Source organism: Sander lucioperca, chromosome 2, assembly GCF_008315115.2.
Source record: "Sander lucioperca isolate FBNREF2018 chromosome 2, SLUC_FBN_1.2, whole genome shotgun sequence".
Classification (NCBI taxonomy): domain Eukaryota; kingdom Metazoa; phylum Chordata; class Actinopteri; order Perciformes; family Percidae; genus Sander; species Sander lucioperca.
Window position 1 is genome coordinate 14,753,719 of NC_050174.1, and position 11,805 is coordinate 14,765,523.

Sequence of the window (11,805 nt, forward strand, 5' to 3'; positions counted from 1 at the left end):
ATTGCTACTTTTACTCAAGTAAATTACCTGAGTACTTCTTCCACCACCGTACAAGATCAAGTCAGTCAAACACACACACACACACACACACACACACACACACACACACACACACACACACACACACACACACACACACACACACACACACACACACACACAGACACAGACACAGACACACACACAAATAAACAGTCTCCCCCAGTTCAGAGTTGGTTTAATGTGAATGCAATAATGATTTTTTAAAAACAAACAAAAACATTTCCCTTTAAAATGCATTTACACCCACCACCCAACCAACCCAAAGATAATCAAATGCTCTAAGCCTGTAAGCATTTTATCATGATCATAATTATAGCTGCAGTTGACGTGAACAGCCATCCTCGATCTCATGATACTACAAACCAGATTGTATTGTATATCTAGCTGCTCTCTGACATTATCAAATAAATGTGTGTCACAATCATGACAAACTCTCATAGCATCCAGCCAACACGTCATCCAACATGTCATGTCAGTCAGTATGCTGAAGTGCCCTGGCAAGTAATTTCCATTTAGGAAAATGACAAGCCAGATGGCATGCTAGACAGAGAAGGAGAAAGGAAGAGTGAGGCATGAAAAAGTACTGAATTGCTGGTAGATGAAGCAGTTCATAGGCTAAATATATAATTTTAAAACTCCTGTATTTTAAATTACAGGTGACATTGTGTATCATAATATACTTCTCAAAAAGATATCACTGAACAACATACATAAATGCTAAGGCAGTCAAATAGAGTGCTCTTTGTACAAACATAGATAGATGGTCACTGCTACAGTTTAACAACATTTTCTGCTAATGGATTTAAATCATTTAACTTCTGTATTTCTTGTGGTTAAAGTTGTAAATACACTACACATATCTTTAAGTTCTATAGTCACAAAAGAGTTTTAATAAAGTTAGAACAGTATTACTACACAATTTAACACAATATCTGTAACTCTTGTGCTTTCAGAACACTTAGGTTTACACTAAACCTGAAGACCATGACCATGCTTGATATGTTCTGTTCTCCCAAACAGATGCAAATTTCCAGCAGCAGAGTTTCAGCTCATTCAGATTAGGGATGTCCAGATCCGATCACGTGATCAGAAATCGGGCCCGATCACGTGGTTTCAGACTCGATCGGAATCGGACGTTACCTCCCGATCAGGACTCGGATATTAATGTATATATACTCTCATTATTTTTTAACACATCTATAGTTATGCGGTGGCACAGAGTTAGACCCTTTTGACTCCACACAGAAACAGCAACGCGTGCGGCATGACATCACTTTGTTGCAGAGACGCTATTGGTTAAATGCCGGCAAAGTAGAACACGGAAGCAGCTTGAAGCGGAAAGCGCGAGTATGTCTGCGGTCTGGAGGTATTATAAAGTTGAATTATTATAGAAGTATCGGATCGGGACTCGGTATCAGTAGATACTCAAAATCAAATGACTCGGACTCGGACTCGAGGGCAAAAAAACCTGATCGGGACATCCCTAATTCAGATGACAACGTCGATCCCCTACCTTCTGCTTCAGTCTATTCAAAGTCATTTAAAGGCACATAAGTCTGATGTGAGCACGGTGAAGGACTGTTAGGAGGGCATGTGTTTGCCAGAGGTTTGACAAACTGTTTGCTTTGTGTTTTTATGGAGGGTTGGTGAAGGACTGTAGGGTGGAGTTATCTGGGCTTCTGTGTCCTGGCTGTGTAATGTGTGTAAAGGAAGTTGTTCTTGCTGGTATGTGTGACTGGGCGCCTCGCTGTAGTCCTCAGGTGTGTGGTGAATGTATGCTTGACTTAGAGCCAAGCTGAGGATCTCTGTCTTTTCCTTGTAGAAGCGCAGCTCTATGCCTTGCCGCCGAGCCAACACCAGCTCCCTCTGCGCCACCTGCAGCTCCTCCCCGAGTAGCCCCGGTAACCTCTGCTCCCGTCCGAGCCAATCCAGAGCCATGCTGCTGCGCATGTACTCATCAAGTCCTCGCTGAGAGTAATAGGAAATCACACTCTGAGGGGGGGGAGAGAACATTAGCAATCATCAGTTTGTAGCAGCATATATACTGATGCTTTAACAAAGTTAGCTGAAACCAGGGATGAGATATTATGTTCTTGGCAGGACCTGTAGGCCTACCTGTCGAGAGCACTGCCTTTCCCTCAGAGCCTTCAGTGTCCCGTTCCACTGCAACAACTGGAAAATTGTCATCATCTCCTACACAGGGAAAGAGAGGGGGAGAAAGTGGGTTAGAATGAGAGAGAGAGAGAGAGAGAGAGAGAGAGAGAGAGAGACAGAGAGACCCCATGAGTAATGACTTGAATAACAAACCCAAACATCCAGCTCTGTGTACATAGGTCTGACAAAGATAACATATCATGTGGCTTCTTCTTGAACCCACACCTAAACTGTGAATGATTGGTTTGAAATGTTATTGTAAATCTTTATGCACCAGGTAGGTTTCACCTGATTTATAAAACACTGTCTGGCTAAACAACTGCCATGTGTTAAGAGCTAGTGACAATAGTGTTAAACAGAGAAAGTATATACATTAACTGAAATTGACCTCATAATACAAAGATGGAAAATATGGCACAAACGTTGTCTGGGGTTGAAATCCATGTTGTACCTGCTGGCCTGTTTGCTCTGTTTCCAACTGTGCATTTGTCCTATGCTACTTGTTAACGGTCCTGCACCAAACTATCAAACACTTCCTGCATTGACTGCATGTATAAATGATCTCAAGCACTGACAGCTGCATACCTCATTGTTAATGATGTGTGTGCAGAGATTTTAATGTATGTGTGTGTGAATACATCCCCTTGTCTGTATAGGTAAATGTGTGCACTTAGGGAGGTGTGTGTATTACTTGGAAGCTATTCATCTCTGTGAGCCATGGAATGATAATGAACCCATTTCCTCCTACTAATAACCCTCTGTCTGCAGACATATGCTTATTTATACAAAGGTTGAAATATAAGGTGTTTCATACCATTACTCCCTGCCGCGGTCTAACTGAGAGTGAGATGGAATGGGAATACATTAGCAAAAACATTCTAGAGGGGTAATGATAACAATGGAGGGTGGCATAACCACCCAGTGGTTGTGATTCCTGTTATGTTTGGCTTAATAATTCCTAACTAGGTAAAATGATAATGCATTAATTCAGGGTCTATTAGATATACACTATTTAAGATCCCTTAGCAGACAAGTACCTCTTCACAAAGCCTGAATCCTTTGAAGTAAATAGATCTTTCATACAATTACCACATGATTTATAAGCACAGCTACAAGAACATTTAGCAGAATAGACCTTGGCTTTATGTTTTACCTGAAACTCAAGCATGGTCCTTCCTATGTAGGAGTGGAGCAGCAAACTGTAGGTTCCTATACTGGTGCTTGAATCACAAACATCTTCTATAGAGACCTTTACAGAGACAACAGTGCAGGTCAGCATTCATGTTGAGACTAAATTCTTGCAATAAGGTGCAATACTGTGCGTTTGCACTGGCTCACACTCACAGCACTGTCTGTGGCCGCCTGCTGTAAACTCTGAGTGATGAACTGAGGGTTAATACGTCGACACGGCAGCTCATTCACAAGTGAGTTCATCAGGGCCACGCGAGCTGCATCCCTCCGAGCCTCTGCCTGAGTGTCACACACCTGTGGATGAGGAGATGGTGAACATGAAGGGTTAAAATGTCAAAAGGAGCACAAAAAGAGAGGGAAAGATTTATGAAACATTGTAACTTTAAACAGAAATTTCTGAGTCTGCTGATATGTGTGAGTCGAGGGTTGACTAACTTGAGGCAATAAGTCCTGTCTGTAAATGGGAGCCCACTCTTAGTTAAATTATGATGATTTTACACTTCATTTGAGCTAATCATGGGATCAGAACTTAAATCACCAATGAGATTAGAACATTAGAGGCAGTCACAGATAACCAATCACATGCCTTCTCTGAGCCGGGGGCTGCTGTCTGGGTCACAATGAGCCCATTGAGAGGCATTGTTGGATTTAAACAAAACATCAATTTGAAACAACCTTAAAAGTGTGTGTGGCCGTGTGTTTATTCCCATTGAATGACATTCAAGCGTTGCTAGTGAGCACTTGCCTCTGAATGTGAAAGTTGATGTAATGCAACATGCTTTTGCTCAGAAAAACAAGTTTGTAAGAAAGCGTGATTCTGTGGCTGTTATATTTTACAATTTAGTTGATTTAAGTTGATCTATTCTGTGCGGCAGCAACAAAATGAAGAGAAGCAATTGGAGATTAAACTATGTTTTAGGTGGAACGGTGGATCAGTGGATGGCACTGCTGAGCACTAGGTTCGATCCCCAGTCCGGGCAGGGCCTTTCTGTGTGGAGTTTGCATGTTCTCCCTGTGTTCGGGTGGATTTCTGGTTTCCCCCCACCATAAAGACATGCATGCTAAATAGCTCCTGCCATTTCCCTCAATGTAGGTACTGGCCCCAGGCGCCAGACTACGGCTGTGCATTGTTTCTAATGAGTTAGGATGGGTTCAATGCAGAGGATACATTCCTCGTATGTGTAAATCTACTTGGAAAATAAAAGAAATATATTATTATATTATATAAACCTTTTCAATGGAATTCCATTGCTAGGCAACAGCCTGGCCCCTTGTTAACTTCCTGTCAGTTGATGTCATTCACATACACTGCAACAGGAAATCAACTTGGGGCCATTTAGAATGTTTATGTTTATATCTGTGAAAAGTTCTAGTATTATTACTATGTATGTGAAGTAAATTCAAAACAATAGCCAAACTAGCCATTTACATAGAATAACAAACTAAGTTTGGACATGTGCATATGTACAACTGATGTTAGTGTTTCCACGCTCTCTGCAATTTCACCATCAAGACAGAAACATCAACTGCATCATGTATCTTAAAAATACTAACTTTTAGCTTATTGCTGGTCAAGTATGTGTTCTTCCAACTTCACATTAAGGACAACTGGTGTCTCACTGACACAGTGCAGGCATGTTTGATTAAATACCAAGTGTAGGAATCATGCCATACAGCACAGATGATGATAAACACACACACCTTATAGTTACCAAAGCAGCTTCCTCCAGGCAGGGTGACATAGCAGACGTATGGAGGACCAGGGGACGGTGCAGACTCATACAGCAGCAAGCTCTCTGTCTGGATGGCTACAGAACCATCTGATTCACTGGAGGAACCATTTAACTGACCTGTCTGCCTCTGCTCCCAGAAGTTATGGAGCATGGCCACTACATTCACTGCACACAAATGGACACATTTCATCAATCATGATTAAAGAAAATGTAATATGTAAAATATTTTGATAACTTTCATAAAAGGTTTCTTCTAGTCTCACTATGGGTAAACCTGTGAGAATATGTAAATTTTAACATAAATATACAAGCCGGACCTCTGTAAATCAGCATTCCCACACAGTGTTTATTTAAGCAGAATAAGGAGCTGTAAGTGCCACCCCATAACTTATACAAATCAGCATTTTGTAACCCCTTTTCTGACCCTGAAATAGATTTGAAAGTTTCCTGTGTCCTTCACTGTGTGCTTAACTATGTACTGCATCTCAGTCTATGGCAGCAGGGATAATTTGACTGACACTTGCAGGAATACTTTGAAGGAAATGTAACAAAGTAATGAGAAAATAATTTATTGCTTGCCTGTTTTGTATCATTTACGACAGTGGTTAACACAGTTGTAACAATTGTAGCAATTTGATTCAGATATCTAAAACAAAGATGTGTCTATTTCCTGTTTAATTAAGTTTCTCACAAAGCTTCTCCTGTACTCACAGTCTTTGGGGCTGGTGTCGGTCTCACTCCGTGACAGGTATGACATGATGCTGTCCTCCACTTCACTCATCTTTACTTCCACAGCTGCCTCAAACAAGTCCACTTGTCACATCAAAATGGTCCATCAAAACAGCAAACATGACCCTATAAATGAGCAACCACCACCGCCATCACAGCTCAGGATGGGAACATCATAAGGAATAAGCTCAAAATCTGAAAGACCCTCCACTCTCCCTTTCTCCCCTCCTCCTCCTCTCCTGTGTGAACATCCCACCAGGGTTTCTCTTTTGAAGCAGACCACCTTTGTCACCCTCGCTGCCAATTAGCTCAGAGGGCCTCTCACTCTTTCTATACACACACACACACACACACACACACACACACACACACACACAGAGGTGCCGAGCTGGAATGCTGAGCCCCTCCCTTCGGGCCATGCAGCTGGCTAATCCCTGAACAGAGCTGGACAGTTAAAGACCTCCACAAAATTGCCAAGTTTAACCGCAGATGGCACAATGTACCACATTGAGGAACAGGAAATACACGTTTTTGTCTGTGGAAAGGTATATTACTGGATGCTTCTTTTATATGAAATACCCTCAGTGCCCAGCATGACAATTCTACCAAACATGTAGTGTCTAAAATGTGTGGGGGTGGTATACTTTTGACTTCACACACTAATTTGCGCCCACGGAGGCCAGGGTCTCTGAGCTCCATTCACCCGCTTCAATATGAATGGCCATTGTTCAAGTCTGAATTCACCCGCTCTCTGAAAGCCTCTTACATATAAATGAACCAAATTCTCAGAAAGTTGTGGTTTCTTAGTTCCAAAGTCCTCTGCTTTCTCATCTGTTACATGTCATACATAAATTGAGGCGGGACAGAGCGAAGGGGTATGCGTGTCTATTTCATGCTGAATGTATTGGTGCGTCCTGGAGCATGTTATGTTCCCACATGCTTGTGTCACTCTTTACTTTTTTGATTGGTTGCTGGGAGGGTGGATGTAGCTATCTATTCAAACCACCATAATAGTTGGGAGACCTTTGAACCACAGGAGTTTAGCATAAAACGAAAGCTCTTCATGAACTTGCATTCTGTTTGATTTTTAAATCCACGTTAGTCACTCTGTCAGCAATACACCCAGAATGAACTTGAAACTACAATAATGGCAACACTTACTCAAAAGGTTTCTGTCTTTTGTAGCCATCTTGGAAGTTAATATGCAACTATCTACTTAAAAGAATGTGCTTACTTGACTAGCAAGCATGTTAAGCACAGGTGCATATAATGTCCTGACAGAAACAAATGTTAATTTTACTTATTTCCTAAACCATTCTTTTGATTAAACAGAGAAAAACACACATTTTGAGTAATGTTTAAAATGATTTAATTATCAAACATACAGGTTTATTATAAGCAGGCGATATTTACATTAGACTGGATGTTGATCTTGATAGTTCACTACTGCTGCTGAATACATAGTTTGTTTTCACTCTTCTCTCGTGTATTTTCCATAACAGTATGGCACAGTTGAGTTGTTTTTTCATCAACTATGATGTGTTTACAACTTTTCAGACAGAGCAGAGGAACAATGCAGTATGCATGTTAGCCATATAAAAACAAAATGTTGACATGAATTCTGTCCATCTCTGCAGTCCCATTTATCCCCAGAAAGAGGCGGTCTCCATACTAGATTTGATGTTATCTTGGTTTTCTCTCCTGGATTTGGTCACCAAGTTGGCTTCTCCCTTCTGCAGACGTCTCCTCTGTGCTGTCTTCTGTTGTTTGGTGAGCTGCCTCCGCACTTTCTGACGGACTACCTCCTGCAGCACACAGAAAAACAACAGCAGGTTACTACAGGCGAATGCACGTACTGTCTGCCTCTGCAAGGCAGACATAACAGTATCTTAATGTTGTCTCTGCTATAAAACCCCCGTCACATTCTTTGACAAACTGCAACACAATGTGAAAGCTCTTTAGCAACACCTACAGGACATTTCAGGTTTAGTCAAAACGGTGTACTAGGATTGCTACAATGTCTGGTGAAATGTCCAAACTTCCAAGTGATCACCTCAGTCAGAGTGTTTGTATTGTGTAACGGTACTGTAGTGTCCTTCACTCTCACACTGACCCTTGTATAATACATTAACTGCAGACAGCTGTGTGTCTGTGTTTTACTTACTGGTGGTATGGTAGAGCAGCTCCCTATACTGCCCATTGTACCCTCACTGTCTGTCCTCATCCTCCTGTGTTCTGCCATATGTAGAAGACTGTCTGAGTCTCTGCAGGAGAAAACATAAATCAACTGCTATTGTGGCACATTTTACAGCAAAAAATAAACAACAAAACACAAATTCAGCGTTGTGGTGTAATTTGCATGTTTTTAACCATCCTGCTTAATTTGACACAAGTGATGCTATATTTTAGTCAAATGTCTCTGAAATGTATCGACCATTTCTCAAGATACCAGGCATTTGTATTCACAGACCTAGAATTATCTGTTGACTCTGTACCACAGCTACAGGTGGTTATGTTAACTTTCCATTATGTTTACCTGAAGGGTTTGAACTCTTTGTTGGAGGCGGAAAGGTCTGCCAGCTCTGGACACTCATCCTCTGCCTCATTCAACTCTTCCTCCAAGTCCTTCTCTCCATCACTTCTGCCAGTAGATGTCTCAGTTCCTTTTTGTTCTTCCCCTTTTTCACTCTCATTCTCCTTATCTTGTATGTCTGCATGTGAGTCGCTGACTTTCAGACCTTCCAGTTCCAGCATTGCATGCTTATATTCCTCCATGTCCACACTCTCTTCTTCTTTTTCTACCTCCTCGTCTGTCGTCTCTTCGTCATCACCCTCCTCTTCGTCATCTTCCTCAGGTCCAGCTGGGTGTAGCAACGCAGCATCTCTCTCCAGATCCTTGGTGAAGCCACTAGCTGAGACTTCGACATCTAGAGAATAAGATCGCCTGTAGGAATAAACAGTGAAAACAAATCAGGTTTTTAAATAAATGTAGAAAAGACAATTACCATTGCAAAATATACTTTTTCTTAATGTTGGGACAAATGTTGAACGAAGTACAAGTAAATAAAATCAAGTTGTTCCATTTCACAGAGCAGCCAACATAAGAAGTTTTGGTCATGGTCACTAAAAAAAAAAAAAAGCTTACAGACATCTAAACATAACCCCAACACATTTGTATTGTATTTGAAGGAGTTTTATTGCAACTGAATCATGAATATGAGCAGTTACCTGATATCTTTGAAGGTTGGGAAGACCGCACTCTCGTAATTGTATCGTTTGGCGAAGAAATCTTTGATACATTTGACATCTCTGTCAAAATACCTATAAAACACAGTCAGCAAAAAGGAAATAACACATACATCTTTTTGTTTGTTTGATTAATTTTAGGTTATTTTTCATTTTTATAACAGAGACACCAACCATTCAGCGTTAGGATGTGAGGTGGACACCATTTGAGGGAAGTCAATCATAGTTATGTGGTCCTGGTCGTCCAGCATGAGGTTGAACTCGTTAAAGTCTCCATGAATCAGGCCGTGATTGGCCAGTTTGACTATGAGCTCCATGAACTCATTGTACAGTGCAGGTGGATCCTGCAGCTCATGCACCTGATACCTGGAAGACATCACACAAACAATAAACATAAGTTATATAAGGAACAGAGAGTAGGGAAGTGTGCTATTGCTACTGTATTATATAAAGCAAGAAAGAAGGATGGCTTGTTTACATACAGTGGATATCCATTGATGAACTCCATCACTACAGCATGTCTGTTATAGTCCACAGGTTTGGGAACAGGAAAGCCCCGATCATACAACGCCTGAAAATTAGGAGATGACTCAAAAGATGCACCAGACAAAACTGGATTCCTACTGCCCATCTTATGAACTGCTAAGTGACATTTTTCTTTCTATACCACATAACTTAAATACTTTGTCCGATTTGTTCCATTACCTTCATGTAGGCAAACTCCTTCATGGCAGAAAGGCGAGAGAGGTAGAGCCAGGAAATGTTTTTCCTGTGTTGGTGGTAATCTCTCTTGTTCTTCAGGTTCCTGAAGGAGGTACGACCCAATCTGTGAAGCTTCAGAGCGTACTGCTCGTTGTTTGGGCTCGCAACAATATATATATCTACAGGAAGTGAGCACAAACAAATATTTCTATGAACATTAAAGTTTCTGACCTCGACTAAGCAGCCTGGAAACCTGACAGAGAACAGATGTTATTTACATCAACACGTAGAGAATCATTACACAAACTTCGGTCTTTTGAAACACTACAGTTAAATAGACATCTCAGGATTTCTTCATTATTTGAAACCGTCTGTATGTGTGTATTTCTCTGAGATGAATCTGCATATACTAAACACTTGACTTCGCTGGTGTGAAGCTTATTGTGATATATACTGTACATATCAATGATAACAAACTCGTTTCATGCCATTGATTCTAACCCGAATCACGAATGCCAAATGAAAGGTTTTTTTCTTACCTGACTCTTTGCCCACACCCATCTGGTTGCCAACTGAAATGAGCACCTCTCTGGAACACAAGGTCTTCAGAGCCAAGTAGTCATATCCTCCGTTATTCAACCTGTAACCCTGCACAGCTGAAATCCACATACACATGCAGCATTAGAAGAATAACCTACATGTGCCATCTCTGACAGGACTAGTGAGGTTCTGTAAGCATTCCGGTGTGTTTTCTTACTCTTGTTGCGTTCATAGGCCACAAGTTTGTGTTTGACAAGCTCTCTGAGGATCTTGTTGCAGCCGCCGTGTTTGAGGCTAGCGATGGAGGACAGGAGACTCACTGGGACAATCTCATGGTTCTTCATCCCCATCTCAACCTGTGTGACGGGAAGTCGACATGAAGAAACATTTATAGATCATTAGAATGCTGAAATATATGACAAACCGAGTCCGACCAAAGCTAGCCTAGCACAGGCCAACTAGCTAGCTATATGGCACAAAACAGTTAGCTAGCTAGCTTGCTACTTACCGCTGTGAGGACTCGGAAGTCATCTCGAGATAAGTATCTCAACACCACGACATTCAGCTTCCCCATGTTTTCAACCGGATAACAAACAGTTAGAGAGTGTGTTTAGAATATTATTACTGGTACTTCTTAGGCTCAGTAGTCCCATGAGTAGTCCACATTTTTAGTAAACACACGTGCAAAGCGGAAGTTCGAGGAAAGGAGAAACGTCACTTCAGGTTTACGTTCGACATCATCTTGACGCACCAATACACGGTAAACTATATACTGTCTATGGGTAATACAACACACAAGAGTTTACACAGCATACCTTAACAATGTTTCAGCGTAAATAATAATGAAAATGAAATTGAATAATAAAACAACACATAGCATTAGCATTAAGATCATATAAGCATGGATGTATAAAAAAAGGGGATGTTTACTACCACCTAGTGGTAAAGTGGTGAAATAGAAATCGTGAAGATGACGTCACACTGTTGAATTTACTAGAGGCACATCTTGTAAGGACGCGCTCTGTTTACATGTGGTCAAGGAAAATGTGTATATTTCTATTTTAACCTGTTTTCCAACTTCAAAAATATTTCTGTAGCTGTATCAACGCCAGCAATTTATTAGGCTTACATATTTTGCACCTGTGAGCACTGAGTAGCTCTTCCATTTCACTTGTGCATTGCATTATGGCACAACATTAGGTTACTGACTTTTTGAGTAGACTTAATTTAGCAACTTTTTCAGTGTCAAAACATTCTTAACATTATTGTGTAACATGGAACTGAGATACAGCTGCAAATATTAAAGCCCCTACCCAGTGTACACCCACACAGGTGTTGTCACTTATACACACAACCGGCACATACGGGTACTTCGCTAAAACTCAAGGCCGCGCACCCTTTTAGGGATAGAAAACAGACGATCTCATAGAAGTTGATACAATTTGATGTGTGTTTGGATCATAATTTT

At 41.1% G+C, this 11,805-nt stretch overlaps 2 protein-coding genes across 2 annotated transcripts; both read right to left on the reverse strand.

The window, feature by feature from the left end:
• Positions 1-232: 232 nt before the first annotated feature.
• LOC116056880 (protein limb expression 1) lies at positions 233-6,188 on the reverse strand. Its single transcript, XM_031309291.2, has 7 exons — positions 5,832-6,188; positions 5,089-5,285; positions 3,541-3,681; positions 3,350-3,445; positions 2,158-2,235; positions 1,535-2,034; positions 233-1,103 (listed from the first exon to the last, which is right to left on the reverse strand). The coding sequence occupies exons 1-6, from the start codon at positions 5,899-5,901 to the stop codon at positions 1,624-1,626; spliced, it is 993 nt and encodes a 330-aa protein (XP_031165151.1). The 5' UTR covers positions 5,902-6,188; the 3' UTR covers positions 233-1,103; positions 1,535-1,623.
• A 1,013-nt stretch (positions 6,189-7,201) lies between these two features.
• On the reverse strand, positions 7,202-11,115 carry riok2 (RIO kinase 2 (yeast)). The gene is made up of 10 exons (XM_031309140.2): positions 10,846-11,115; positions 10,555-10,693; positions 10,337-10,453; positions 9,801-9,976; positions 9,578-9,666; positions 9,270-9,461; positions 9,078-9,170; positions 8,386-8,793; positions 8,014-8,113; positions 7,202-7,654 (listed from the first exon to the last, which is right to left on the reverse strand). The coding sequence occupies exons 1-10, from the start codon at positions 10,909-10,911 to the stop codon at positions 7,493-7,495; spliced, it is 1,542 nt and encodes a 513-aa protein (XP_031165000.1). The 5' UTR covers positions 10,912-11,115; the 3' UTR covers positions 7,202-7,492.
• Between the last annotated feature and the right edge of the window lie 690 nt (positions 11,116-11,805).

What these genes read in the sequence shown, in the direction of transcription:
- riok2 (XM_031309140.2), bottom strand. Translation starts at nt 10,911, where the DNA reads ATGGGGAAGCTGAATGTCGTGGTGTTGAGATACTTATCTCGAGATGAC. An exon ending in TCACATCCTAACGCTGAATG is followed by an intron (nt 9,171 to 9,269) that starts GTTGGTGTCTCT and finishes TGTGTTTTATAG; the next exon opens with GTATTTTGACAGAGATGTCA. An exon ending in GCTGCTCTACCATACCACCA is followed by an intron (nt 7,655 to 8,013) that starts GTAAGTAAAACA and finishes TGTGTGCTGCAG; the next exon opens with GAGGTAGTCCGTCAGAAAGT.
- LOC116056880 (XM_031309291.2), bottom strand. Translation starts at nt 5,901, where the DNA reads ATGAGTGAAGTGGAGGACAGCATCATGTCATACCTGTCACGGAGTGAG. An exon ending in CGACACCAGCCCCAAAGACT is followed by an intron (nt 5,286 to 5,831) that starts GTGAGTACAGGA and finishes ATTTGTGTGCAG; the next exon opens with TGAATGTAGTGGCCATGCTC. An exon ending in AAAGGCAGTGCTCTCGACAG is followed by an intron (nt 2,035 to 2,157) that starts GTAGGCCTACAG and finishes CCCCCCCCTCAG; the next exon opens with AGTGTGATTTCCTATTACTC.